At 49.9% G+C, this 24911-nt stretch overlaps 1 protein-coding gene across 2 annotated transcripts in view; it reads right to left on the bottom strand.

Annotated features, from left to right (window-relative positions):
* The window catches only part of LPIN1 (lipin 1), a 131164-nt gene extending 112091 nt beyond the window's left edge, over window positions 1-19073 (bottom strand). For both annotated transcript variants that reach the window (XM_010852080.1, XM_010852081.1), the window contains exon 1: window positions 18902-19073. In XM_010852080.1, the coding sequence (XP_010850382.1) occupies window positions 18902-18982 (81 nt within the window). In that variant the 5' untranslated portion in view covers window positions 18983-19073. The remainder of the gene's footprint in view (window positions 1-18901) is intronic.
* Between the last annotated feature and the right edge of the window lie 5838 nt (window positions 19074-24911).

The raw sequence follows: 24911 nt of genomic DNA, 5'->3' as shown, positions 1-24911 counted from the left end.
CGGGCTTTGCTCCTGATTCTCCCCATCCTGCTGGAAAGCCCAGAGGCTGCACCAGCCTGTGCATCAGGGCTTAGGAAGTAGGCCTGCTGCCCCGCTACCAGGGACAGAGAGAAGCCCCTCTTAACACATCATCAACTTTCCCATCTCCACTGTTGATCCATTCGATCAACAAGGAAACAGGCTATCCTCTTGTCTTGTCTGTTCAGTGCCCAGCAAAGCCCCTCTCTTCCCTGGATTCCCCTGCCAGCTACTGCCCATTTCCGGTCCCCTTCCCAGCAAACACCTCTGCTTGTTTTTTTTCAGTTTCATTCTTCTTGTTCCTCTCTTAAACCCTTTTAGTCTGACTCCCCCGCCTCCTCCACAGTTTCACCAGAACTGTCTTCTTCGAGGTCGCCAACAGCATCCAGGTTGCTAAATGCAACGGACATTTCTCAGTCTTTACTTGTGCTTTTCATGCATCAACAATGTTGGACACCATGTCACTCTCTTGTCCTTGAAACACTTCCTCCTCTGGCCTCCAGGGCACCAAATTCCCTTGGTTGTTCCTCCTGTTCCAATGTTAGCTCTCGTTTTCTGGCAGATCTCTCCTCTGCCCTCCAGGGACCAGACCGAGTTCCTCTTCTCGAGCTGACTGACTCCTACGGTGACCTCATCCAGTCTTGTGGTTTTAAATACCTACGGTATCCCTGTATCTCCAGCTTCAGTCTCTCCATAGAGTCCAGAATCATATATTCAACTGCCTGCTCATTATCTCCAAATGTGAAACCTAGCAGCATTCTCCAAGTCAGCACGTGCAGATCTCCACTGACCCCCACACCACTCTGCCCACAGCTTCCCTTGTCTTGGTTGATGGTCACTATAGCCTTCCAGGTGCTTGGGCATTCTTCTCGCCTCTCAATCAACATCTGATTCACCAGGAAATCCCAATGGCTCTGTCTTCAGGACATGTCTGGGATCTGATCACTTCTCATCCCCTTCAAGGCTCTCCCCTTAGTCCAAACCCCCTTATCTGTCTTCTCATTCATGACAGTGGCCTCCTATATCGACTTTCTGCTTCTCTGATCCTACTAACTACTCTCCACACTGTAACCCAAGAGGTCAGAAAACATCACTGCTCAGCTCAGACCTTGCAATGGCCAAAATAAAAGCCAAAGTGCTGACAGTGGCCTGGAAAACTCTAAAAGCTCCCTCCTCCACCCCACCCCCACCCTGACCCTGACTTCACCTCCTGATGCCCCACCTCCCTTGCATTTCATTCCAGCCAAGCTGGTCTCCTTGCTGGTCCCCAAATGCTCCGTCTTAGGCAACAACAACAGCAAAGATCCTTACTGGTTATTCTCCCCACGGGGAAAACCTTTCCCTGCAAATTAAGTGACCAACTCTCATCTCCTTCAAGTCTTTGCCAAAATATCACCTTCCCAACAAGCCACTCTTGACTACAGTCTGCCCCCTCACCTTACAATCTCTGATCCATGGGCTATTTTTTTTTTTTCCATTGCACTTTTAACTCTAACACATTAGATATTTATTATACTTATTGTTTATAGATTTTCCAGTTGTGAACTCCATGAGAGCAAGACTTTATTTTTTATTTGTTTTGTTTTGGTGAGCTTTGTTCACTGATGCATCCTAAGTTTCTAGCACAGTTCTTGACATACAAAAGGCTCTTAATAAATATTCTTGAGCGACTGGAACTGAATGAATCATAGCCTCCTTACTGACTTGGACCTTGGTTTTAAGATGCTCATTTGATGAGCAGCAAAATCAAACAAATAAACCATATGATGTCACAGACAATGGACTGTCATAGAGATACACAGTTGCTTAAAAAATGATTGGAGAGTGGTACCTTGAGCCTTTCAACTGTAATAATCCTTTTTTTTAAGCAGTAGTAGGGATGCAAATGTTCATTATATTATTCTGCATCGTGGATGTATGAAAGATTTCCTATTTTAAAACAGTAACAGGATTCATTTTGATATTTGGCAAAACTAATACAAATATGTAAAGTTTAAAAATAAAATAAAATTAGAAAAAAAAAAGAATTAAAAAAAAAAAAAAAAAAAAAAAAAACAGTAACAGATATTCAGCAAGTTCGTACTGACTATCACGTGCTCAGTCCCATGCTAGGTATTGGGCTGGGGAGCAGACGGGGATCAAAAGAACCCTGGCCCTGCCCTCCAAGAGTTTGAAATGTACAGTGAGACAACAGAGCAGCTTCCAGAAAAAAACACAGTGCAGACAGGACATACGAGGAGGCCAGTCCAGGAGGCACGGGTGCATGAGCGGCACCAACACTCAATGGCACAGAAGTTCAGAGGGTACAGAGATGGCTGGTCAGAGGGGCAGGGGGCCCTCACGAAGACAGGGAGCTGAGCTCAGCTCTGAGGAGCCAAAAGAAGAACCACAGAGAACAGGTATTCTCGCAGGAAGCCCACGTGCCAATAAGAGTGTCAGTTCAGTTCAGTTTAGTCGCGACCCCATAGACTGCAGCACGCCAGGCCTCCCTGTCCATCCCCAACTCCTGGAGTTTACCCAAAGTCATGTCCACTGAGTCAGTGATGACATCCAACCATCTCATCCTCTGTCATCCCCTTCTCCTGCCTTCAATATTTCCCAGCATCAGGTCTTTTCAAATGAGCCAGTTCTTTGCATCAGGTGGCCAAAATATTGGAGTTTCAACTTCCGCATCAGTCCTTCCAATGAGTGTCCGACCCTAGAAATGTCTGTCAACCTCACCATACCCTCTTCATCCATGCACAGTGTCCCCTGTTCTATACAATCCACAAAGGCTCTTCTGCTTGGAGGATTCTATCATTCTGCATGCCAAAATGACCAATCTGCTCAATGCTAGGCATTGGGCAAGGGGAAATTTTTAAAATACATAGACCTTGCCTCAAATAATTCACAGTCTAATATGGGAGTTGGGCATTAGTTCCCTTAACAACCTTGAGAAGGAGGTACAATAAAGATGAAGAAACTGAGGCTCAGACAGGTGCCAAGGACAAAGCACAGACTGGGTCTCCCAGATCTCCCATTCCAGGGACAGGTCCCCAGGTAAACAAGAAGCCCCATTCTCTGTGACCTCATGCTCTGATCCGCCTCTGAGTCAGCCAGAGGGCTCGCTCTTGTGAAGAAGGCAGGTTATGACCCAGCAGGTCTGGGGTGGAGTCTGAGTCTGCACTTTTGATTGGCACCCAGATGTTACTGATGCTCCCGCTGGTCTGAGGACCAGCACACAGCTCTCAACTCAGACAGGCTCACATTTATGTGCCTGGACCACATCTAGATCATTCCAGAATCTCTACATCAATGCTTCCCAAACTGGGAGTACATCACAGTTACGTGGGCAATTAGTTAATTGCCAGATTCCATAGGGATGGGATCTGGAATTTTATAGTCTTTAAAAAAAAAAACAAAAACAAGTTGTTCAGGGATTCTGATACACTACCTTTGCCAAAGACAACTGCCGGACCTCGTCTTCCTGAGACCCCAGGACCAGCTCTCTGGCTTTTCGATGTCTCTGACTCTCTAGCTCCACCTGCTGGGTCCACTTTGTCTGCCACAATGACCTCACTGCTGCTGCTGCTGCTGCTAACTTACTTCAGTCGTGTCTGACTCTGTGTGACCCCAGAGCCTCCTTCAATTTACAACTGGACACGAGCTTGAGGAAGCTTCTGGGGTATTTGAAGTGCATGAGGAAGCTTGCCCCCTGACCCAAAGAAGATATCTCCCCACTACGGCTGATCTTGATGTCTTAGGTTTCTCAGGCTGCAATATAATCCCAAGATCTCAGGGCGGGATCTGGTGTCTGTATCACTGCTGTTGTTGTTCAGTCGCTAAGTTGTGTCAGACTCTTTGCGACCCCAGGCACTGCAGCACATCAGGCTTCCCTGTCCTTCACCATCTCCCAGAGCTTGCTCAAACTCAGGTCCATTGAGTCAGTGATGCCACCAACCACCTCATCCTCTGTCGCCCCCTTCTCCTCCTGCCCTCAACCTCTCTGTATCATGGGGCTTATCAAAGGCTACAGAAGATAGACCTGGTAGTGGCAGTGAAATTTAAACAGAAACTTTGAACTAAGCATTGCTCTTTCTTCTATTTGTATCAAAGGCAAACATCTGGAGAAGAGCATTTTCAATGAGTTTCCTCCTGGGGTTGTCCTCTGGGATACAAAGTGGGCAGCACCAGAGTCCTAAGTGCTCAGAGGAAAGGAGAGCTGGGATATGGGAGAAGAAAAGGAGGTGCAGGCCCCTGCAGGGCACTGAATGTGCGCTAAGCACTTTACAAACGCTGTGATTCAGGATCTAAACCTGCTCGCTCATCAGAAATGACTGGACAAGTCACTCACATTCTTTATTCTAGGCCCCACTCTAACCTATTGAATCAAACTCTCTAGTGGGAGCTGAAGCTCCCAGGTCATTCTGGAAGGTGGGAAGCACGCATTACATCATTTACCCTCTCACAGTAGCCCATTTTACAGATGAGGCCATTCAGGTGCAGAGGGACTTTCTGAAATCACAAGGTCAGTAAGTACCAGAGCCAAAGCAAGGAGAAGGAAGTGGGACCCACCTTTCCAGTGGCATTTTTATAGGAAGTCCTGCTGTTTGTTCAGTTGCTAAGTCATGTCCGACTCTGTGACCCCATGGACCATCAGGCTCCTCTGTCCAGTGGGATTTCCCAGGCAAGAATATTGGAGTGGGTTGTTATTTCCTCCTCCAGGGGATCTTCCCAACCCAGAGATCAAGCCTGAGTCTCCTGCATTGGCAGGCAGGTTCTTTACCACTAGCGCCACCTGGGAAGCCCAAGGCAGATATACTAAGACTCAAAAAGTCCATTGTGTAACCAATAGAAAAGGCCTAGCCATCAGCAGTTATTAAGTAACTCTGAATGCTTTGATCTTAGAAAAGAGTAAGAGATATTTAAATCTAGAATAAGGCCAGGGGCCATTGTACATTGTACTGGTCATATAAAACTCTAAGAAGGACACTGAGAAACTAGACTCTGAAGAGTACAAGTGGGTGTCAACAGAAGCAGAAATCACATCTCATCTCACAACAAAGTAAATGGAAGAAGTCAAGCATATCTGGAGAAGAACAGATGACACAGGGTCATAAACACTGTCTGCATGCCTGGTAAAGAGACATAGACACTAAAAAACGTGTATATAATATAAGCAATATATAAAATATTATATATAGCATTCATAACTATTATAAATCATATATTTATTAACTTAAATCTATTAATACACAAACATATTTGATGTTTTCAAACTATGTTCTTGGAGAAGACTCTTGAGAGTCCCTTGGACTGCAAGGAGACCAAACCAGTCAATCCTAAAGGAAATCAGTCCTGAATGTTCACTGGAAGGACTTATGCTGAAGCTGAAGCTCCAGTACTTTGGCCACCTGATGCAAAGAATTGACTCATTAGAAAAGACCCTGAAGCTGGGAAAGACTGAAGGCAGGAGGAGAAGGGGACAACAGAGGATGAGATGGTTGGATGGTATCACCTACTCGATGGACATGAGTTAGAGCAAGCTCCAGGAGTTAGTGATGGACAGGGAAGCCTGGCACAAAGAGTCAGACATGACTGAGCAACTGAACTGAAGCATATTTGTGTATATTTTTGTATATAATCTTGTGAGGCTGAACCCCACAGATTGTGAGTCTATATTATTCAGAAACTCTGTGAATCTGATAACCAGGACTAGGAGTGACCACAAGACTCCCACGAGGCCAGCTGTGAGTGTAAGACTACATTACATGACAGTCAACAAGGCCCCCTCTCATCTAACATTTGAGAATCCCATACATCATGAAGTGTTCTCTCATCCAGAAAATTTCCAAGGGCAGGACCCATAGAGAACATGTCTCTCCTGCTCCCCGCTGCCACCCGCATGTCATCCTAGGAAGAGGCACCGGTACCAGGGTCAGTTGGAAAATGACTGTCATTCAAGTGAGATGGTCACTACTGGAGAAGCAAATCTTTAGCCCTGAGTTTCAGGGCTAAGCAGAGATGTGCAGCTGGGAGACTGGCTCCCATAAAAGTCAGAGTTCAGTCCTGTGAAAGCTTCCAAAGAAAAATAGGAAGGCGGCATTTCCAGGGGAGAGATTAGATCTTAGAAGCAGAAGACTAGCACAGAAAGAATGGTTTCACTGCTGGTTGTGAGACCTCAGCCCAATTAAGTAATGTCTCTCAGCACCTCTGTGTATAAACTGAGGCTAATAATCCACCCACATGGTTCTTATGATGCTCCAATACTTTGGCCACCTGAGGCGAAGAGCCAACTCACTGGAAAAGACCCTGATGCTGGGAAAGATTGATAGCAGGAGGAGAAGGGGGCGACAGAGGATGAGATGGTTGGATGGCATCACCAACTCAATGAACATGGACTTGGGCAAATTCCAGGAGATACTCAAGGACAGGGAGGCCTGGCATGTTGCAGTCCATGGGGGTCGCAAAGAGTCAGACACAACTTAGTGACTGAACAGCAACAAAAATGGTTCTTAAGAAGATTGATGACAAAAAGAAAATGCTTCATCAGTGCCTAGCATACATAAAGCATTCAGTAAACAACAACAATAATAAACCTAGACATTTGTCATTTTGAATGCACTTTACATTATCCATAAATTGCAAATAACTATGTTTGCAAAAATACTATTCTACAAGGCAGCCGCTCAGAGTGCAGCCTATAAGACTCACTGTTCTTACTCTTTCCATCTGGTAATATTTCACCCACTGGGCATTGCTAACTGGATAAAACCCAGAAACTTGATCCCATCTTGCTTCACCTTTCACTGTGAAGTGTCCATCAAGGGGCTATTAATAAACTCAGTTTCTGCCCATGTCAGATCAGGGGAAGATATTAGCTAGCCCAAGTCCCCATTTCCTTTATCTCGAACTATTTGAAGTTCAAATCACCTCAGATAAAAATAATTCACTCAAGAATCTCAACAAAACTCTCTGATTGTTGGCTGAAATGCTTCATGTATTGATTCAGTTTTCATTTGCCCTTACTTGTAGGAGAAGAGAGGACATGGTCCCTTCCAGGTGTGTCCCGTCCTGGGTCCCGGTGTCACAGTGACCTCTAGAGGGCATTTCTGGGCTAAGACACCAGACCCTGGATGACTGCAGTTAAGATACTCAATATTCTTGGGCTGCCCTGGTGGCTCAGATGGTAAAGATTCCACCTGCAATGTGGAAAACCCGGGTTCAATCCCTGGGTTGGGAAGATGACCTGAAGGAGGGCATGGCAACCCACTGCAGTACTCTTGCCTGGAGAATCCCATGGACAGAGGAGCCTGGTGGGCTACAGTCCACGGGGTCCTGGTCTAGAATTACATATCCTAACAGCTGATCCAGTGTTTTTCATTAAACATCTATTGCTAAAATGGAGTCAGGAGACAGTGGAAAAGGGAATCAGGTGTAGGTTTTAATACCAGCTCTGCTGTAACTACATGGGTGACTCTGGGCAACTGGCTTTCTCTTTTGTTAGAGGAGCCTGGCGGGCTACAGTCCATGGGATCACAAAGAGTCGGATGCGACTAAGCACAGCACAGAAAGGGCGGGACTGAAACAGCGTCCCCCAGCCGTGGCCACAGATAGGCTCAGCCCACCAAGCTGAAGTCCAGAGACCGTCACTTCGTTTTGCTTCCCAAAGAATTCCAGTCTATGGTTCCCAAATGGTCAATTTGGATGGGCCACAGGAGGCTGCCTCCTCCTCCGTGGGGTTCAAACTGTGCTGCACGGAGCCCTGGGAGACTAGGGAGAGAGAGGCGGGGGTGGGGGATGGTTGGCAGGAGGTGGTGGATGCAGGAGCTTGAGAGGGGAGGGTGCCGAGCATAGCATTTCACAAGTTGCCCCATTTTTACTTCGTTTACAAGGAAGAGCCTGCCGACATTGTCACCAATGGTAAGGGTGCTGTAACAGGGATAACAGGTGCTGCAAACCGTGGTCAGGCCCAGCGCTGGAGCCGCAGTCGGCACACAGGGCCCCCTCGGCAGAGTGAAGAAAGAGCACTCTCTGGATGAACGGCTTTCAGGGAGGAGCCCCTTCTTCCTGACCATCCCAGGCCCCTCTGCCCCCGAGCCCAGCAAGACTGGTGAGCGGGCAGCAGGGTGGCTTTCTGCCCTGGGTGACCCCTGGGCCAGCACTCTGTGTGGACCGCAAACGTACACAGGAGCCCTGCCACACCCTCATTTCACAAAGGCACCTGATAAGGCTTGCAGATAGTGAGCTTAGCTCCTCCGAGTGGGCACGCCTGTGCCCCCAGCTGTGATCGGCAGACAGCCCTATGGGGGAGGGATCATAGCTCCAGAGTGACAGCAGGCCTGCTCAAAGCCACAGCGTGAGCCTAGAACTGAAAGGTCCTTCAAATTCTGTGTTGCTCTCCTATTGAGACAGATTCTCACTCTCTTCATTCATCTAACAATAAACCCTTCCAAGTTTCAGAGGAATTTGGAATTTGCTGCCTCCCCTTGCTGTCCCTGCTATAAGGGATGTCCATTCTTCAGGCCCTCCCCCTAGACTATAGACCCACCAGCCAGGAATGTCACATTTCCATAACATCCTGCTTTCCCATCCATCCTGCTTAGAAAAAAAAAGGTCTTTTTATTCCAAATTTTTGGTTATTATTTGCTTATATTCTTTAACAAATCCAAAAAGGATCTCAAGTAGCTTAGGGAAAAAACTCAAGCAATCAAACTGTTTGCAAATAGATCAAAAGCCATGACATGGAGCAGGATTTAGAATGATGGGAGAAAGTAGACAGAATTACTCCTGACATCTAGGCTCAGATAATCCTGCTCTCAGGGACTCAACAGAGCCCAGGCCCAGGACAGCCAGGGCAGAGGAGGAAGATGAAAAACAGGCTCTTGTCCAACAAAAGGACTCACACTGATTCATCCCTTTAGACAGCACTCCAACCATGCATCCTGTGAGGAATGGATTTATAACACTTCACACGGGGCAGACAACAACAGAAGAAGGTGTCTGAGCCACCGGAGCCTCGGGGGCGGGCATCTTCTATATCACTCACATGGGATGAGTGCAACCTTTCTGGTGAGCATATGCTCTGCTCACAGCACCCCGGAGGTGGCCATGCACCCCACTCCTGTGCCTTTAAACCAGGCCTGCTTACCCACAAAACACACCACACAGTCTCTGTCCAGCAGCCAATATCCGACAACCTCAGGCATTCCAGAATAACTCATCTGGGCCAGACCCTCTGGCACCACCCTTTCCTACCAGCCTTTCATTTTCCCAGTCTTTCCAGCCTGACATTCTGGTCTTCGCCTCCCATTTCTCACTTAAGCTTTACTACAGAGCCATCTCTAAATTGTTTCTGGGCCCCCCTACTTTCTGGCTCCTCCCTCTCCAAGGGCCTCCCACCAACTCAGGGCAGGACTGTGGAGGATCACCCAGTAAGCGCTGGAAGTGGGGTCGGGAGCCTCGATGTGTAAATGAAGATGAAACCAGGCAAAAGCTCGCCATCGAATGATAAGACCTGGGGGTGCTTACTTTGTAATTTCGTTCATTCTCTGCTCCTTCTAGAAACGCCAAGCACTTGCTATGTGCCAGGGACCAGTCTCGGAACAACTACGACAAAAGCCTGTTCCAAAAAGAAGTGGGGGTTTAGGAGGGAAGCATCGCTCCCAGCTGGGGTTTCCAGGCAGAGGCTACACTTGGGCCAGCCCTTGGAGGAAAAGTGGACAGCTGACAGTGGCAACCCTTCCCCCAGATTCTCTACTAATTGAGCCTAAACTGTGAATGAAGAAATGGGGTTGGATAAGCATAGACACCAGGAGGAAGCTGAAGGGATGAGAAGCTGAAAGGGAACAGAGGAAATATCTGGAAAGAGAAACAAGGCGAAGTATACTCCAAATTCAAATAGGAAGAGAAGTTCAAGGTGTTGTCTGAATTTACCTGTTTCCTGCATGGAAGGAAACCTTAAGCCTTAAGTCTATAGTCATGCCTAGAAAATATGTCCTCTGACAGGTTCAGTCTCCCCCTCTGTAAACTGGGGGGCTGCAGGCTTCCCTGCTGGTTCAGTGGTGAAGAATCCACCTGCCAGTGCAGGAGATACCGGTTCCATCTGTCCAGGGAGTTCATAATTTCCCCAGTTCTGTCCCACCACAGCAAAAATTTGAAGCAATAGATGGACCAGTGTTACAGCTTGGAGTTACAGCTCAGTTTTATTTGGCAAGCAAAGGAACATACATCCTCTAGGCGTGAGGGTGGGCTGACCCAAAAGATGCGAAGAGAAGAAAGACCGTGGCGGCTCAGTTTTGGCCCCTCTTTTTAATTTTTTTTTCTCCTTCCCCTGAGCCTGCCTTATGCTGGGCTAACCAGGAGGGTTGTTTGCTTCACCTGAGGTTCTCACTCTGGTCCTTGGACCTTCCTTTGTCCTCTTTGCATGGGCTTTTCCCCTTCTTTGTCTTTTAGCCACCACTATTTTGGACTCCTTTTTTCTCTTCTAACTACTTAACACATCCCTGGTCCAGGAGGATCCCACATGCTGAGAAGCGACTAAGTTCGTGTGCCGCAGCTACTGAGCCGGTGCTCTGCAACAAGAGAAGCCACTGCAATGAGAAGAGCATGCACCTCAACCAGAGAGTATCCCTGCTTGCTGCAGCTAGAGAAAAGCCCCAGATGAAGACCCACCAGCCATAAATAGACACATTGTTTAGAAGTGAGGGGTTGCACCAGATCTGGGGTTCTTAAACACTGTGATTCATGGACTGACAGTACATTTCTAGCCTCTCTCTCTTCCTTGATTCCATCATCGACCTCCAACACCAGAAGCTTCTCACCCTTTCCATTGCAACCACCCTGGTCCAAACCACCTTAACCTCCCTGTGGGATTAATACAACAACCTCCCAACTGGTCCCCTGCTCCTGCACTGCAAACCGTGCCCCCAGGACTTCCTGTCTCAGTCAGAGTCAAGGCCAATTCCTTGATGACGCCTGGTCAGATCCTGCCCCTCGCTTACTTTCTGACACAAACTCCTATTCTTCCCCTTGTGGTCTTAGCCCAGCCACACTGGCATCTTTGTTGTTCCTCAAACCTGCCAATGGCCTTCAACCTCAGCAGGGCATGGACACCCACCAAGCCCTCTGCTCACCCCCCAACTCCTGCCCAGATGTGCTTTCTCAAGTCAGGATCATTCTTGATGCTGCCAAAAGGTGGAGTTTCACCTCCAGAAGCCAGTATGGATACAGGGCCAGCCCCAGATCAGTGAGAACCAGCGTGATACCAGCCTACGGTTCACAGACCTTATAGCTCACACTGAATTTTTCAGTGACTTGTCCTTTTCCACAGCTCCTTCTATTATATGCTTCATGCAGCTGCTAAGACTCTCAAACCTCACCCCATTTATCCTCATGATAAGCTAACAAAGGTGGTTTATTAGTTCCAGTGGTAAAGATGAAGAGCCCGAGGATCAGAGAGGCTCAGAGCACCTTGGTGGAGGTGGGACAGGGAGGCCCCGCCCCCGCCTTCTCATCTCTGTAGAGCCTGGGGTGAGGTCAGGGGCCAGGAAGTCTGTGCCTTCCTAAGTGATCACAAAGACATGGAGGAAAACAATAGGATGGGAAAGATTAGAGATCTCTTTTAGAAAATTAGAGATACCAAGGGAACATTTCATGCAAAGATGGGCACAATAAAGTACAGAAATGGTATGGACCTAACTGAAGCAGAAAATATTAAGAAGAGGTGACAAAAATACACAGAAGAACTATACAAAAAAGATCTTCATGACCCAGATAAATTCAATTGTGTAATCACTCACCTAGAGCCAGACATCTCGGAATCCAAAGTAGGCCTTAGGAAGCATCACTACAAACAAAGCTAGTGAAGGTAATGGAATTACAGCAGAGCTATTTCAAGTCCTAAAAAATGATGCTGTGAAAGTGCTGCACTCAGTATGTCAGCAAATTTGGAAAACTCAGCAGTGGCCACAGGACTGGAAAAGGTCAGTTTTCATTTCAATCCCAAAGAAAGGCAGTGCCAAAGAATGTTCAAACTTCTTCACAATTGCACTCATTTCACACACTAGCAAAATAATGCTCAAAATTCTCCAAGCTAGGCTTCAACAGTATGTGAACTGAGAACTTCCAGATGCTCAAGCTACCTTTAGAAAAGGCAGAGGAACCAGAGATCAAATTGCCAACATCTGCTGAATCATAGAAAAAGCAAGAGAATTCCAGAAAAACTTCTACTTCTGCTTCATTGACTATGCTAAGGCCTTTGACTGTGTGGATTACAACAAATTGTGGAAAATTCTTAAAGAGATAGGAATACCAGACCACATTACCTGCCTCCTGAGAAATCTGCTTGTAGGTCAAGAAGCAACAGTTAGAACTGGACATGGAACAACAGACTGGTTCCAATTTGGGAAAGGAGTACGTCAAGGCTGTATATTGTCACCCTACTTTTTTAACTTATATGCAAGTACATCATGCAAAATGGAGGGCTGAATGAAGCACAAGCTGGAATCAAGATTGCCAGGAGAAATATCAATAACTTCAGATATGCAGATGACAACACCCTGATGGCAGAAAGTGAAGAGGAACTAAAGAGCCTCCTGATGAAGGTGAAAGAAAAGAGTGAAAAAGCTGGCTTAAAACTCAACATTCAAAAAATGAAGATCAGAGCATCCAGTCCCATCACTTCATGTCAAATAGATGGGGAAACAATGGAAACAGTGAGAGACTTTATTTTCTTGGGGGTTCAAAATCACTGCAGATGGAGACTGCAGCCATGAAATTAAAAGACGCTTGCTCCTTGAAAGAAAAGCTTTGACAAAGCTAGATAGCATATTCGGAGAAGGCAATGGCACCCCACTCCAGTACTCTTGCCTGGAAAATCCCATGGATGGAGGAGCCTGGTAGGCTGTAGTCCATGGGGTCGCTAAGAGTCCGACACGACTGAGCGACTTCACTTTCACTTTTCACTTTCCTGCATTGGAGAAGGAAATGGCAATCCACTCCAGTATTCTTGCCTGGAGAATCCCAGGGACAGAGGAGCCTGGTGGGCTGCCGTCTATGGGATCGCACAGAGTCGGACACAACTGAAGTGACTCAGCAGTAGCAGTACCAGTAGATAGCATATTAAAAAGCAGAGACGTTACTTTGCCACCAAAGGTCTGTCTAGTCAAAGCTATGGTTTTTCCAGTAGTCATATATGGATGTGAGAGTTGGACCATAAAGTAGGCTGAATGCTGAAGAACTGATGCTTTTGAACTGTGGTGTTGGAGAAGACTCTTGAGAGTCCCTTGGACTGCAAGGAGATCCAACCAGTCCATCCTAAAGGAGGTCAGTCCTGAATATTCACTGGAAGGACTGATGCTGAAACTCCAATACTTTGGCCACCTGATGAGAAGAACTGACTCATTAGAAAAGACCCTGATGCTAGGAAAGACCGAAGGTGGGAGGAGAAGGGGACAACAGAGGATGAGATGGTTGGATGGCATCACTGACTCAATGAACATCAGTTTGAGCAAGCTCCAGAAAATGATGAAGGATAGGGAAGCCTAGCATGCTGTAGTCCATGATGTCCAAAGAGTCAGACAAGACTGAAGGACTGAACAACAAACTCAGTTTAATCTATTTAATATTTAACCTATTCCCTTAGCTTTTCCACTAACACACCAAGGCATGGTGTCTGCAGGGAACAACATCCTCAGGGAAACGGACCACACAGTTTCTGCCTCCTGCACTAACGTTAGACCCTAATCTTTGTGTGAAACACAGCATTGCCATACAAAGCCCTCCAACCCTCTCTAGCCTTGACCAGAGGAGATGACTAGGACCCCTAAGTGGCAGTGAGAAAAGACCTTTGGGTACCAGCTGTGGGTGAGGGGATGGCCCCAAAGCCAAATGCAGGTATGACCTTACAGATGTGTACCAGGTAGGGTGATCACCCCACTTCAGAGCAAAAGGGGGTGCTGCAATATTACATCAAGGCAAAAGGTATAAATCCAGCGACCCAGACATGTAACACAACTGTGTGAGGAGCTCTGGGCAACACCAAGATGGAGACACTCTGGCTGCCCGCGGGGCTCACAGCCCAACAGGAGAGAAGAGGTTATAAATAAGGAGAACAGAACAGACAGAAAGGGAAGGTGGCAGCAAGAGAGAGAGTTTAAAAGCACAGTGCAGAATATAATCCAACAACAGTTTCCTGCAAGGAGTTTAATCACAAACAAACTTAATGAGGAATTCAGATTTGATCCAGTAAACACTGACTTTGCACCACTGAGTTTCTGTGTTCATCCTATTTCTGTCCCTAGTAAAAGTCCTATCAGCCACTTGGCTGTGATACGACGGGGTGGTGGTTTTCCTGTAGCTTTTCTGTTTTCCTGTTTGTAAGCGCTCTGTAGTGGTAGAGTACCACCTCCAGGGGGCGCTCCAGACATCCCCCTCGACTTCACAGGAAACAGGGGTTGGGTGGGTGGGCCCAGGGCACTGGAGAGGAGGAGCAAGGAGGCCAAAAGCTCCGCTTCCCATGGGGGATACGTGCGGGGAATGCTTCCTGGTTTCTCTCTCTGCCCATCTCCCCATCACTCAACCAGGGAGCCGGTAGTTTCAGGCTGATCCCAGGCAGTAGCCTCTTGGGATCCTGCCTGGATCAGGTGGGCAAACAGGTGTCTCAAGTCGGCTGGGCCTCTGGGGAGAGGTGGACCCTGTCCCTGAGTCTGTCTTTCCATGCCCCAGCACTGTCAGGGGTGCTGGCCCTAGGGGTCCCTGAGGAAAGGGGTTCCGGAGGCCAGGACCCAGGTTCTGCCCAGGCTTCTGGTCGGCTTTGCCAACAGAGTTTAGTGGCAAACATGTGCTCTGGGAAGTTGGGGCCCAAAGTCCAGCCCCTTGCCAAGTCTCAGGGGCTGGAGATGGCAGGATGGGTCTGAGGTCCTGATGTTCATTCCCTGGAGACCCAGCTAACATAATGGGCTCAGCGCCTCCGAGGAGAGGCACTTGCTGGGCCACACATGGTCGTGGTAGGTGAGGACAGAGCCAAGAGCAGGAAGCTCTTGAGACGCCTTGAATGCCAAGCCAAAATGTCTGCACAAAGGCTCACTCCGAATTCTCCATATTAGGGGATGTGGGCTCTGATTTTGTGCGTTATCTCTTTACCACGCTGAGATCAACAGTCCAAATGCAAATGATTTTCTCTTCACTGATATTTACAACCCAACTTGTAACAAGCTATTTTTTTTTCCAGGTTTATTAATGATAGCTCATTTACCAAGCACTTGGTACCAGAGCTCTGATACTTTGGCCACCTGATGCAAACAGCCAACTCGTTGGAAAAAGACTCTGATGCTGGGAAAGATTGCAGGCAGAAGAAGAGGGCGGCAGAAGATGAGATGGTAGGAAGCGTCATCGATTCAATGGACATGAAACAGGGTGAACTCCAGAAGATGATGAGGGATAGGGAGGCCTGGTGTGCTTCAGTCCATGGGGTCGCACAGAGTCGGACACAACTTAGCAGTGAACAACAACGAGCAACCGAGTCCCTGTGATTATTATATTATTAGGTATTGTTAAGTCCCATTTTACAGATAAGAAAACTTAGGCTCCAGTTAATCAAACTTGCAAGTGGTAAAACTAAAGCTTGAGCCCAGGCCCTGTGTGGCCCTGGATTCACACTGAGTCCCACGTATTTGGTCCGTGACTGTTTGCTTTCTCTCACAGGCTAGGGGTCTGACCGAAATGAATGTCATCACGCACGCCCCAACTCAGGAGACACAAAATCCCAAACGGCTTGAGGAACTGAACTTGCAGACTTAGCTTTAGGAGAACACCCTGTTCTCACAAAGCCCAGCTGTCACTCAGGCTGAACCCTTGGCCTAGAAGTCTCTGCCTGCCACCCCTCCCCCCATCTGTTTATTGAAATCCTACCCTCCTCCCAAGGCCTGGCTCCGATGCCAGCTTCACAAAGACGCCTTCCCCAGCCCTGCCAGTGGGAATTCCTCCTGATCTGTGCCCACAGGAACTTGGCAGCTGGCAGACGCACCCACTAACACTCCACCCTGACCTCCTGCGGGTGGGGACCAGGTCTCACCCATCACTGTGCCCCACGGGGCTCTGTACACGCTCAAAGCCAGAACAACAAGCTCACAGCCTCTGGGAAGGGATGTGGCCTGTGTTCAGGGAGCTGTTGCCAACTTAACAGGTGCCTCCCAGGGCTCTCGGGACTGCCAGCTGCCCTTTCCTGGCCCCAGGAATGAAAGTGCCCCAGGACGGCTGAGCCATTCTTACCCTCCCCAGAAGCAGCCAGCTCAGCCCGGGCTCCCGGCCACGGCAGCTGCAGTTCCCGCCTCTCCTGCCCTGCTTGGCCAGCTCTCTTGCAGCCTCCTCCTAAGCTTTCCTGCATGGCAGGCAGTCCATCTGGGCTTCCACCTCGATTTCCTGCTTTGTGTTCCAGTCCAGCTTTGCTGAAGCCTCACTCAGGACCTGGCCTCCTCTGTCCTCCCTGGGCTGCACCCAGCCCCCAACTGTGGAAGGAGGCCAGCACTCTCCCTGGAGCCCCGTTAGACTCCTGGGATCCCTGCCCTGCAGCCACCCTTCAGCTCAGCAGGTCAGATTCTCCTGGATATGGGCACCAGCAGGAGCCAAGCCCAAGTTCCTGGGCCCATTTAAATCCTGCATTCAGGGGTAGACAGTCTGCAGGGCCAGCGCAGCAGCTCCAGAGTCCAGCAAACTGTCCCCCGTCACCCTTCACCCTCTCCTGCCATGGACCCCGCCTCCGCCAGGAAGATAGTCAAAGATGTCATATGGCAAGGGGTCCAGGCCACAGTGGACACCCAGAGGGCTTTGGGGATTTTAGAATCGAGCACACAGGGCAGTGAAGGGATTGAAATGAAAAAAGAACCAGAGACTTTGAAGTCCTTTCTGTGGCTTAATTATAATGAGCCTCCAGGGAAACACAGGGTGACCTCAGTTGACAAAGTTCCCAGACAACCTCCCAAGCGGTGAAATGATTGGCATTTTACTATCTTATTATTATTTACACTCTGCTGTAGAATTGAAACCTTTTCTAATACACATAATATTATAACCAGGAAAAATTACTAATAATCCAAAGATAAAAGCAGAAAGCAGGTGTTGTCAGAGCTTCCTCGGATCACAGCGTCCATGTGGGGAATGATGGTGGGGCTGGGCTACTATCCTGCCTCCATCTTCCCCAGCCACTCCCGTCCCCGAGCCACTTGGCGGGCAACATCAAAACCTCAGTTTCCCAGGCTGTCAAATGGGAATGACATTTGACAGCCCGGGGAAACTGGACGAGAGAGATGGGCTGTATAAGAGAGATGCCACGATGATAAGACCTGTGTCCCAGGGCCGAGGAGACTCAGTCCCGGAGTGGATGTGGGAGAGCTTTCTGAGAGCGCAGTGCTGCCCATGCGGGAGAAGAAGGGGGCACTTCTCAGGGCTGCTCTGTTCAAGAGAGACATTCCAGGAATGGGAAACAAGACACAACTGTCTTAATCTCCAATGAACCACAAAACCGTTGTTTAGCTAGAGTGTGAATACCGTCAATGTACAGAGCACTACGGGGGAGTGCTCCCATTCCTGCCCTCCGCCTGCAGAGGGAGGCTCACTGCGCAGCCGCCTCTGCGAGCATCTGTCTGCCCAGGAAACACCGGCCCAAAGGGCCAAGAGGCAAAGGCTGGGACCAGAATCCAGAGGCCCTTTCTCGGGTGCCCCCTGCCCACCGCATCTCCGCCTGAATACCAACAGCAAGGTCCCACGTCCCTGCAGGGAAAGGAGCTGCCCTGAAGGTGGATGTGACTGAAGTGACAATGACAGGGACTTCGGGGAACCGGCAGCCAGGAGGCTGTGTCTGCTCAGTGCACGCCACACCCCTCACCCTCTCCCCATAGGTGCAACAGATCCCAAGGTCTCTCCGTTTCCAGGGCGTGTGGAACCCTCCAGGACCAGCCCAGCCTCTGCAGCTGGGGGCCAGACCAGGAGTGTCAAAGGAGTCCTAGACATTTGGGCCGGGGCAGTGACACGCTGGTGGCTTCCCTGGTGGCTTAGACGTAAAGAATCCGCCTGCAGTGCAGGAGACCAGGATTCGATCCCTGGGTCGGGAGTATCCCCTGGAGGAGGAAATGGCAACCCACTCCAGTATTCTTGCCTGGAGCATCCCCATGGACAGAAGAGCCTGGTGGGCTACTGTCCATGGGGTCACAGAGTCAGACACAATTTGTGACTAAACCACTACCATTAACACATTATGTTCACTGTGGCCAAACCCTCAGCCTTTGGAAGAAATAGCCAAGCCCAAACTCTAGTCCAGGCTCCACCCTTGGTCCCCACTTCCACTTGGGGTTATCTGAACACCCTCTACTCTTGCTTTTGGGGCTTCATACAAACATAACTACCTTTGAACAAAGCCTGGACATCTAGGATGAGATCTAGAAAACACAGACGGTGCAACCTCTGGCTTTGGAGTCCAGGGGCGCCCACAGCACACACATCACACTCTCTGACACAACCATGCTCAAATGCCTGTGTTGATCCCGTAACTTCAACCCTCGGGGCCTCCCCTCCTTGCCCGCATGCAAACACAGAAGACAGCAAGCATTCCCTGCACAGTGCCTGGTGAGCAGGAGTCCTCAAATAACTCTCTGTCTTGAGGATTAAAGCAGTTACTATTACTATCCATCCAAGGCAAAGAAAAACGCCTTGACTTCTCGAGTCAGTTCTAAACCCTCTTCCATAAATGTAGCCTCCATCCCAGGAGCCCCTGGGGAGCAGCTGGTCCCATCACTTCTTTGGAAAAATGTGGATGCACCGATCCTCTACAGGACCCACAAGGCCTGTCTGCACTTCTCAGCCAGGCGGGGGTTGGGGGGTTTGCATGTGGCCATGCCCTGGCCCTTACCCACGACCAAGGTGAGTCCGGGCGGCTCTTTGGCTGTGGGGGCTCCCAGGTGGCGTCACAGGCATGGTCCTGCTCCTCCATGGCTGGGGTCGGGGGGACACCAGTGGCCTCCCCACCCAGCGCCCAGAGAACGGTGTCTGCGGAGGCTAATTTCAGGAGCTGGGAGGCTGGCCCAGTGACACTGAGCCCAGAGCAGGCAGCTTCTCTTTCCACCCAGGAGCCCGGCCAAGTCACAAGGCTCAGGAAAAGAGCAGAGTGTTGAATTGCAAATCCTCTCCTACCTGGGACGGGCTAACAAAACAACACCGGGACACCTACCCGGTCCCTGAAGGATGCAGAGGTCTCCAGCAGATGCCAGTTTCTCTGGACTCTGTGAGACTGACACCCGGTCACAGGGCGTGACCTGCTAGGTACTCTTGCCTCACCACTAACTTCCCCAAGGTCACACAGCCACAAAGGACAGAACTGTGATCCAAACCCACGAGTGCTGCCTCCAGAGGCGATCCGTGGGGAGGACGTGTTGGGGGAGACACCACCTCACATGCTGGGTGCAGGGAGCCTTGCAAAAGAGGATGGGCGGGTCCTGTAGTCCACTCACCTTCACCTCTACCACTGTGTCATGTGAAAGTCTTAGTCGCTCAGTCGTGTCTGACTCTTTGAGACCTCCTGGACGGTAGCCCACCAGGCTCCTCTGTCCATGGGATGCTCCAGGCAAGAATACTGGGGTGGGTAGCCATGGCCCCCTCCAGGGGATCGTCCCAATCCAGGGAGCAAACTGGGGTCTCCTGCACAGCAGGCAGATTCTTTACCATCTGAGGCACCAGGGAAGCCACTGGTTTCCCACAGAAGTGACAAGGAATCCTTCCTCTCCGTGCACGGGCACCCTTTGGGGAGTCAAGAAGGCTGGGGTCAGTGGCCTTCCTTCCCCAGGGGACCACGGGCATCACCTCCATCACACTCAGCAGCGTCATCGTGACGACTCGCTGGACCTGAGTGCTGCCTGTACACCAGGAAGCCAGGGAAGGGAGAAAACAACACTTTCAGACACACCACCAGGCAGTCAACTGCTCTCCGGTACACGTTCTGCACAGCAGCCCTATGAGGTTACGGAAGTGAAAGAGGAGCTTAAAGAACTGGTCTTGGGTCACAAAGCGGGAAGTGACTAAGCAGCGTTGGGTTGACCCCAAACACGGTGCTTGAAACGTGGTTCTGATCCTGCCAGGAGCTGCGGGTTTGTGCTGATGGGGCTGGGCTCCATGGGGCACAGGTGTGCAGGCCCGCAGGTGGGTGGGGGGAGGCAGTTTCTGGGCAAATTGGGGATGGGAGGGGAGCACAGGGCAAGCTGCAGGACTGGGTGAGAGGCTCTGATCTCGTTTGACAAGGACTGAAGGAGACAAACTCCCTGACCCCTAGCACAGACGGACCCCCTGGCCCCCAGAATCCCTATAGCCTTTGATGCTAGGACTGCCCACCTCCAAACACCTCTCAGCTCTACTCCATGGGTGCAGAAGCACCTACCCTGGTCTTCACCTCCTCCCTAGCTAGGCCTTCTGCCTTTCCACTCACTTCACTCCCTTTCCTCCTGCTCTCTGGAGGAGACCCTGACCCAGAATCCATCCAGGGATGTGCCGAGGGTGGAGTGGGCAAACACCTGAAAGTTGCCGGGCATGTCCTAACAAACGTGATGGGTTCTAACGACCTCCCTTGACAGGTTGGAGGTCAGGGGCTACCCCAGTTCTGCTGCATCTGGTAAGCTGCAGGAAGGTTCTGAACCCCAGGCTTCCACATGCCCAGGTCACCATGATCCTGGCCACACACTACAGCTGGTCTTGCTCCCTCTGGAGAAGAACAGAGAGGGCAGGGTGGCTCCCCGCCCACTCCCTGGAACGGCTCCCACAGACTAAAGAATGTCCTCAACGGAAGGGCGAAAATAACACTTTCAGACACTTAGACTGAGCTGGGTTCCCACTACTCTACTATTTTTAATTCCTGCTGTCGAGATATTTTGAGAACCTCGTGACCAATCAGTGATAAGACTGTGAGTCGTTACACCTGGTCATGGGGAGCACTTAGCTGGCTATGTTAGGTGCACAGAGCCACACAGGAGCTGTGAACACAGCACTCCCGTCCTCCTGCACCCATCCTCAGGGCCAGCCATGTGGAGCCTCGGCGTGAACAAGGTGGGGGTGTGCCTGGTCTTCGGGGCTCCAAGCCCAGGCGGGTTTCACACCCCTGCTCGTAGGGAGGTCAGGCTGACGGGTATCCTGCTGCTATGTCAGGCCTATGACAGCCAGCGCTGGCTGGGCTGGTGTGCCTAGAAATAGAGACGTGTGTTGATGGGGTTCCTGGAAGCAACACATGATGACTGAGCTGCACCATCTGAGTCACAGAGACCTGGGCTCAGGGGCTGACTCGGCACTTCAAAGCTGTTCTGACTCAGACCTTTAAGGACCTTTGTTTCCTTATCTGGGAAACACAGGGATAAAAATAGTCTCTCCGTCACAGGGCTGTTGTGGGGGAACTTGAGGCCATGAACAGAGAGTCCTTGATGAAAGCTGGTGTGTATTAGACCCTCAAAAAGCAGTCACGGCTACTAATCCTTACAGTCACTCTGAGGTAGGCACAAATAGCTCCATTTTACAGACAAAGAAACGGAGGCTCTATTTTACTTTGGACTTCTGTTGGCCAAACTCTCCAACTTGTCCTCCACTGGAGCTTCTGAGAACTCCTGTGCTGCCTCACGGGACCCCGCAGGACCACACTGGGGTCTGCCTTGAATCACTGCCCCCTACACACCCGGGGCACAAGAATCCACAGGGCACCCCTTTTCCCCAGGCTGCCAGGCCCTGGTTTTGGAGTCTCCTGTGAACAGCCGCCCCTTCTCAGAACACCTTGTCTAGTCCCATTTCTAAGTCTTAGCTCATGCTGTGACCCACTTCCTGGAAGGTCTTTTCAAATGTGCCCTCTGTCTGGGGCCAGGCCACACCTTCTCCCTCCACGGAGCCATCCCTGATTTCCCCACTCCATAAAGAGGCTTCCATTCTTAGGTCTTTGAGAAAAAGGACGGGAGGTTGGACCTGAGGTGTGAAATGCAGGATACCAACCCCCAAATGGGTCAGTGTTCTAATCCCAGAACCTGCAAATATGTTACATCTCTGCCTCCCTCTCTGTCTCTTTCTCATAACACATACACACGCAGTGACTCTCTGTTGTTCCCTCTTGCTCTGAGTCAGAAAATCCTACTATGACTCAATTTTGGAGTGATGGAAACAGGGAATTAAATGTCTTTTTTCAAGGTTCAAGTAGCAAGTAAATTCTCTGGGTCATGTACTGGCATCAGGACCAAAGGCTGCTTGGGGAAGGAAGCTGTCTGAGTCTGCTCAAGCTGCCAGAACACACACTGGGGACTGTGGGGCTTAAACAGCAGAAGTTTATGTTCTCACAGTCCGGGAGGCTGGAAGTCCAAGACTAAGGTGCCAACAGATTTGGTTCCTGGTGTGAGCTCTCTTCCTGGCTTGCAGACTGACTGTCTCCTCCTCACTGTGTCCTCGTGTGCCAGAAAGAAAGAGACAGAGAGAGGTAGGGAACTCTCTGATATCTCCTCTTACGTGTGTGTTAATCACTCAGTCGTGTCCAACTCTTTGCAACCCCATGGACTGCAGCCCGCCAGGTTCCTCTGTCCATGGGATTCTCCAGGCAAGAACAATGGAATGGGTTGCCATTTCTTTCTCCAGGGGATCTTCCTGACCCAGGGATCGAACCCAGATCTCCTGCTTTATCATCTGAGCCACAGGGAAGTCCTTATATGGATACTTACCGCCTGCAATCTCCTTTAACTCTAATTATCTCCTTACTCCAGATGCAGTCACACTAGGGGTTAAGTCTTCAACCAGTGGGGAGGGGAACACAGTTCAGTCCATGGCAGAAGCCCTTTTGATGGGACCCTACAGGCAACAGGCAAGAAAGTTAGGAATCTAGGTACACAAAGCAAGCAGAACACCCAGATTCTTAGATCCAGAGACACCTTGCCTGGCCAGGAAGCCTTGTCAGTACTTCACACCACTACCCCAAACAGCGTAGCATCCTGCCTCTGGCATCTCTGGACAGGTAATCCTTCCCTTCCATAACTGCCACCCATTGCAGCACCCTCTACTACTGGGTAGTTATGAATTATTTGCTGCACAATTAGAGATCGAGAAATTTAGCTTGGTCTGTGACTCAATGGGCTTCCCTGGTAGCTCAACCGATAAAGAATCCTTCCACAATACGTGAGACCCCAGTTTGATTCCTGGGTTGGGAAGATCCACTGGGGAAGGGACAGGCTACCCACTCCAGTATTCTTGGGCTTTCCTGGTGGCTCAGCTGGTTAAGAATCTGACTGCAATGCGGGACACCTGGGTTCAATCCCTGAGTTGGGAAGAGCCCTTGGAGAAGGGAAAAGCTACCCATTCCAGTATTCTAGCCTGGAGAATTCCATGGATAGTATAGTCCATGGGGTTGCAAACAGTCTGACACGACTGAGCGACTTTCACTTTGTGACTCAACAGGGAAGCGCAGATTTTGATTCTAACATAGACAATGGAGGATATCAAAGACCAGAGTCTTCCAATACAGGCTGAAAGCAACCTTAACACAAGTGATGATTTTATTCAGAGGCAAAAAAAGTTCTTGTGGGTACTGAAGAAGCAAGTGCTAGGCCCAGAGCATCCACACACGGATATGTTCTCAGAGTTTCAGCTTAGAGGGACCAGGTATGGGATTTACAACCAGAGGGCCTATCAGTCATTCTCCTCTAGACCCCTGGGTGAAGATAGAAATCCTGAGCCCTCTGCACACATCTGCAGGGAGAGCCTACTGGATGTGTCATTGGCGCTGAGTCTTCCTCATTCCCTTATTAACTGCATCTCACCTTCCTGCACATCGCAACTAGAGAGTAGCCCCCGACTCGCTACAAGCAGAGAAAGCCCGGGTACAACAATGGAAGACCCAGTGCAGCCAAAAAAAACTTAAATAAGTGAATTAAGTTCTGGTATTCTAGATGGGTTTAGGAAAGAGACCTATGGAAGGCTTTAAAACACGCTCAATACTTCTTTCCACTTTCTCATACTGCTCCATGAGCATGACGTCCTCAAAGGATGGGGAAAGCAGATATCATGTGCAGGCAGCTGTCAGTGACAGAGGACTTCCTTGAGGACATTACCGTGGCACTGAAACAGCCTTTAGCAAGAAGATGAAAGAGACCTTTTCCAAGAATAACAGCTGCAAAATGTTGCATGCATGCTCATTCGTGTCTGATTCTTTATGACCCCATGGACTATAGCCCACCAGGCTCCTCTACCCATGGCATTTTCCAGGCAAGAATCCTGAAGTGGGTTGCCATTTCCTCCTCCAGGGGATCTTCCCAACCCAGGGATCAAACCTGAGTCTCCTGCATTGCAGGTGGATTCTTTACCACTGAGTTACCTGGGAAATGTTGACATGTGGGCAAATTCTGATCAGTTGCCCTGGGATGGTACACACAGGCAGCAGCAGAGCGCATGGCACATGTGGGATGCCTGCTTATGCCACAGGTAAAGAGTTGGACACAGATTCACCCATGCAATCTTCACAGAAAGTCTGCAGTCTAGATAATATTGTTTAAATGCAGAAACGGGTTGAGAGAGGACAAAAAATAACTTGCCCAAGGTCACACAGCTAGTAAATGGAGGCATTCGGCCCAACTCACTGTCTCTCAGGTCCCCCCAAAATGAGCCCACCCTCCATCCGGCACGTGTTTCCCCCGCAGGGAACTGAACTGAGAAACGTGAGCGCAGCTAACAGGCTTACCCTCGCGGTCCTGCGCCGGCTCCGGGGCACCCTCCACGGGGCGTGTCCTCCCATTCTGGAGGTTCCCAGAGAGGAGGGGAGGCGCTGGCCAACGGGGCAGCTCGCCCAGTCTCCGGGCAGGGAGAGGGAGGGAGCGCAGTCTCGGGAACGCGATGGAGACTGGCAGCCCGCGGGCCCCGGGACC

This window comes from Bison bison, unplaced genomic scaffold, assembly GCF_000754665.1.
Source record: "Bison bison bison isolate TAMUID 2011002044 unplaced genomic scaffold, Bison_UMD1.0 scf7180017864307, whole genome shotgun sequence".
In the NCBI taxonomy this organism is placed as follows: domain Eukaryota; kingdom Metazoa; phylum Chordata; class Mammalia; order Artiodactyla; family Bovidae; genus Bison; species Bison bison.
The sequence above is the reverse complement of the archived record's forward strand: the minus strand, read 5'-3'. Positions and strand labels throughout refer to the sequence as shown.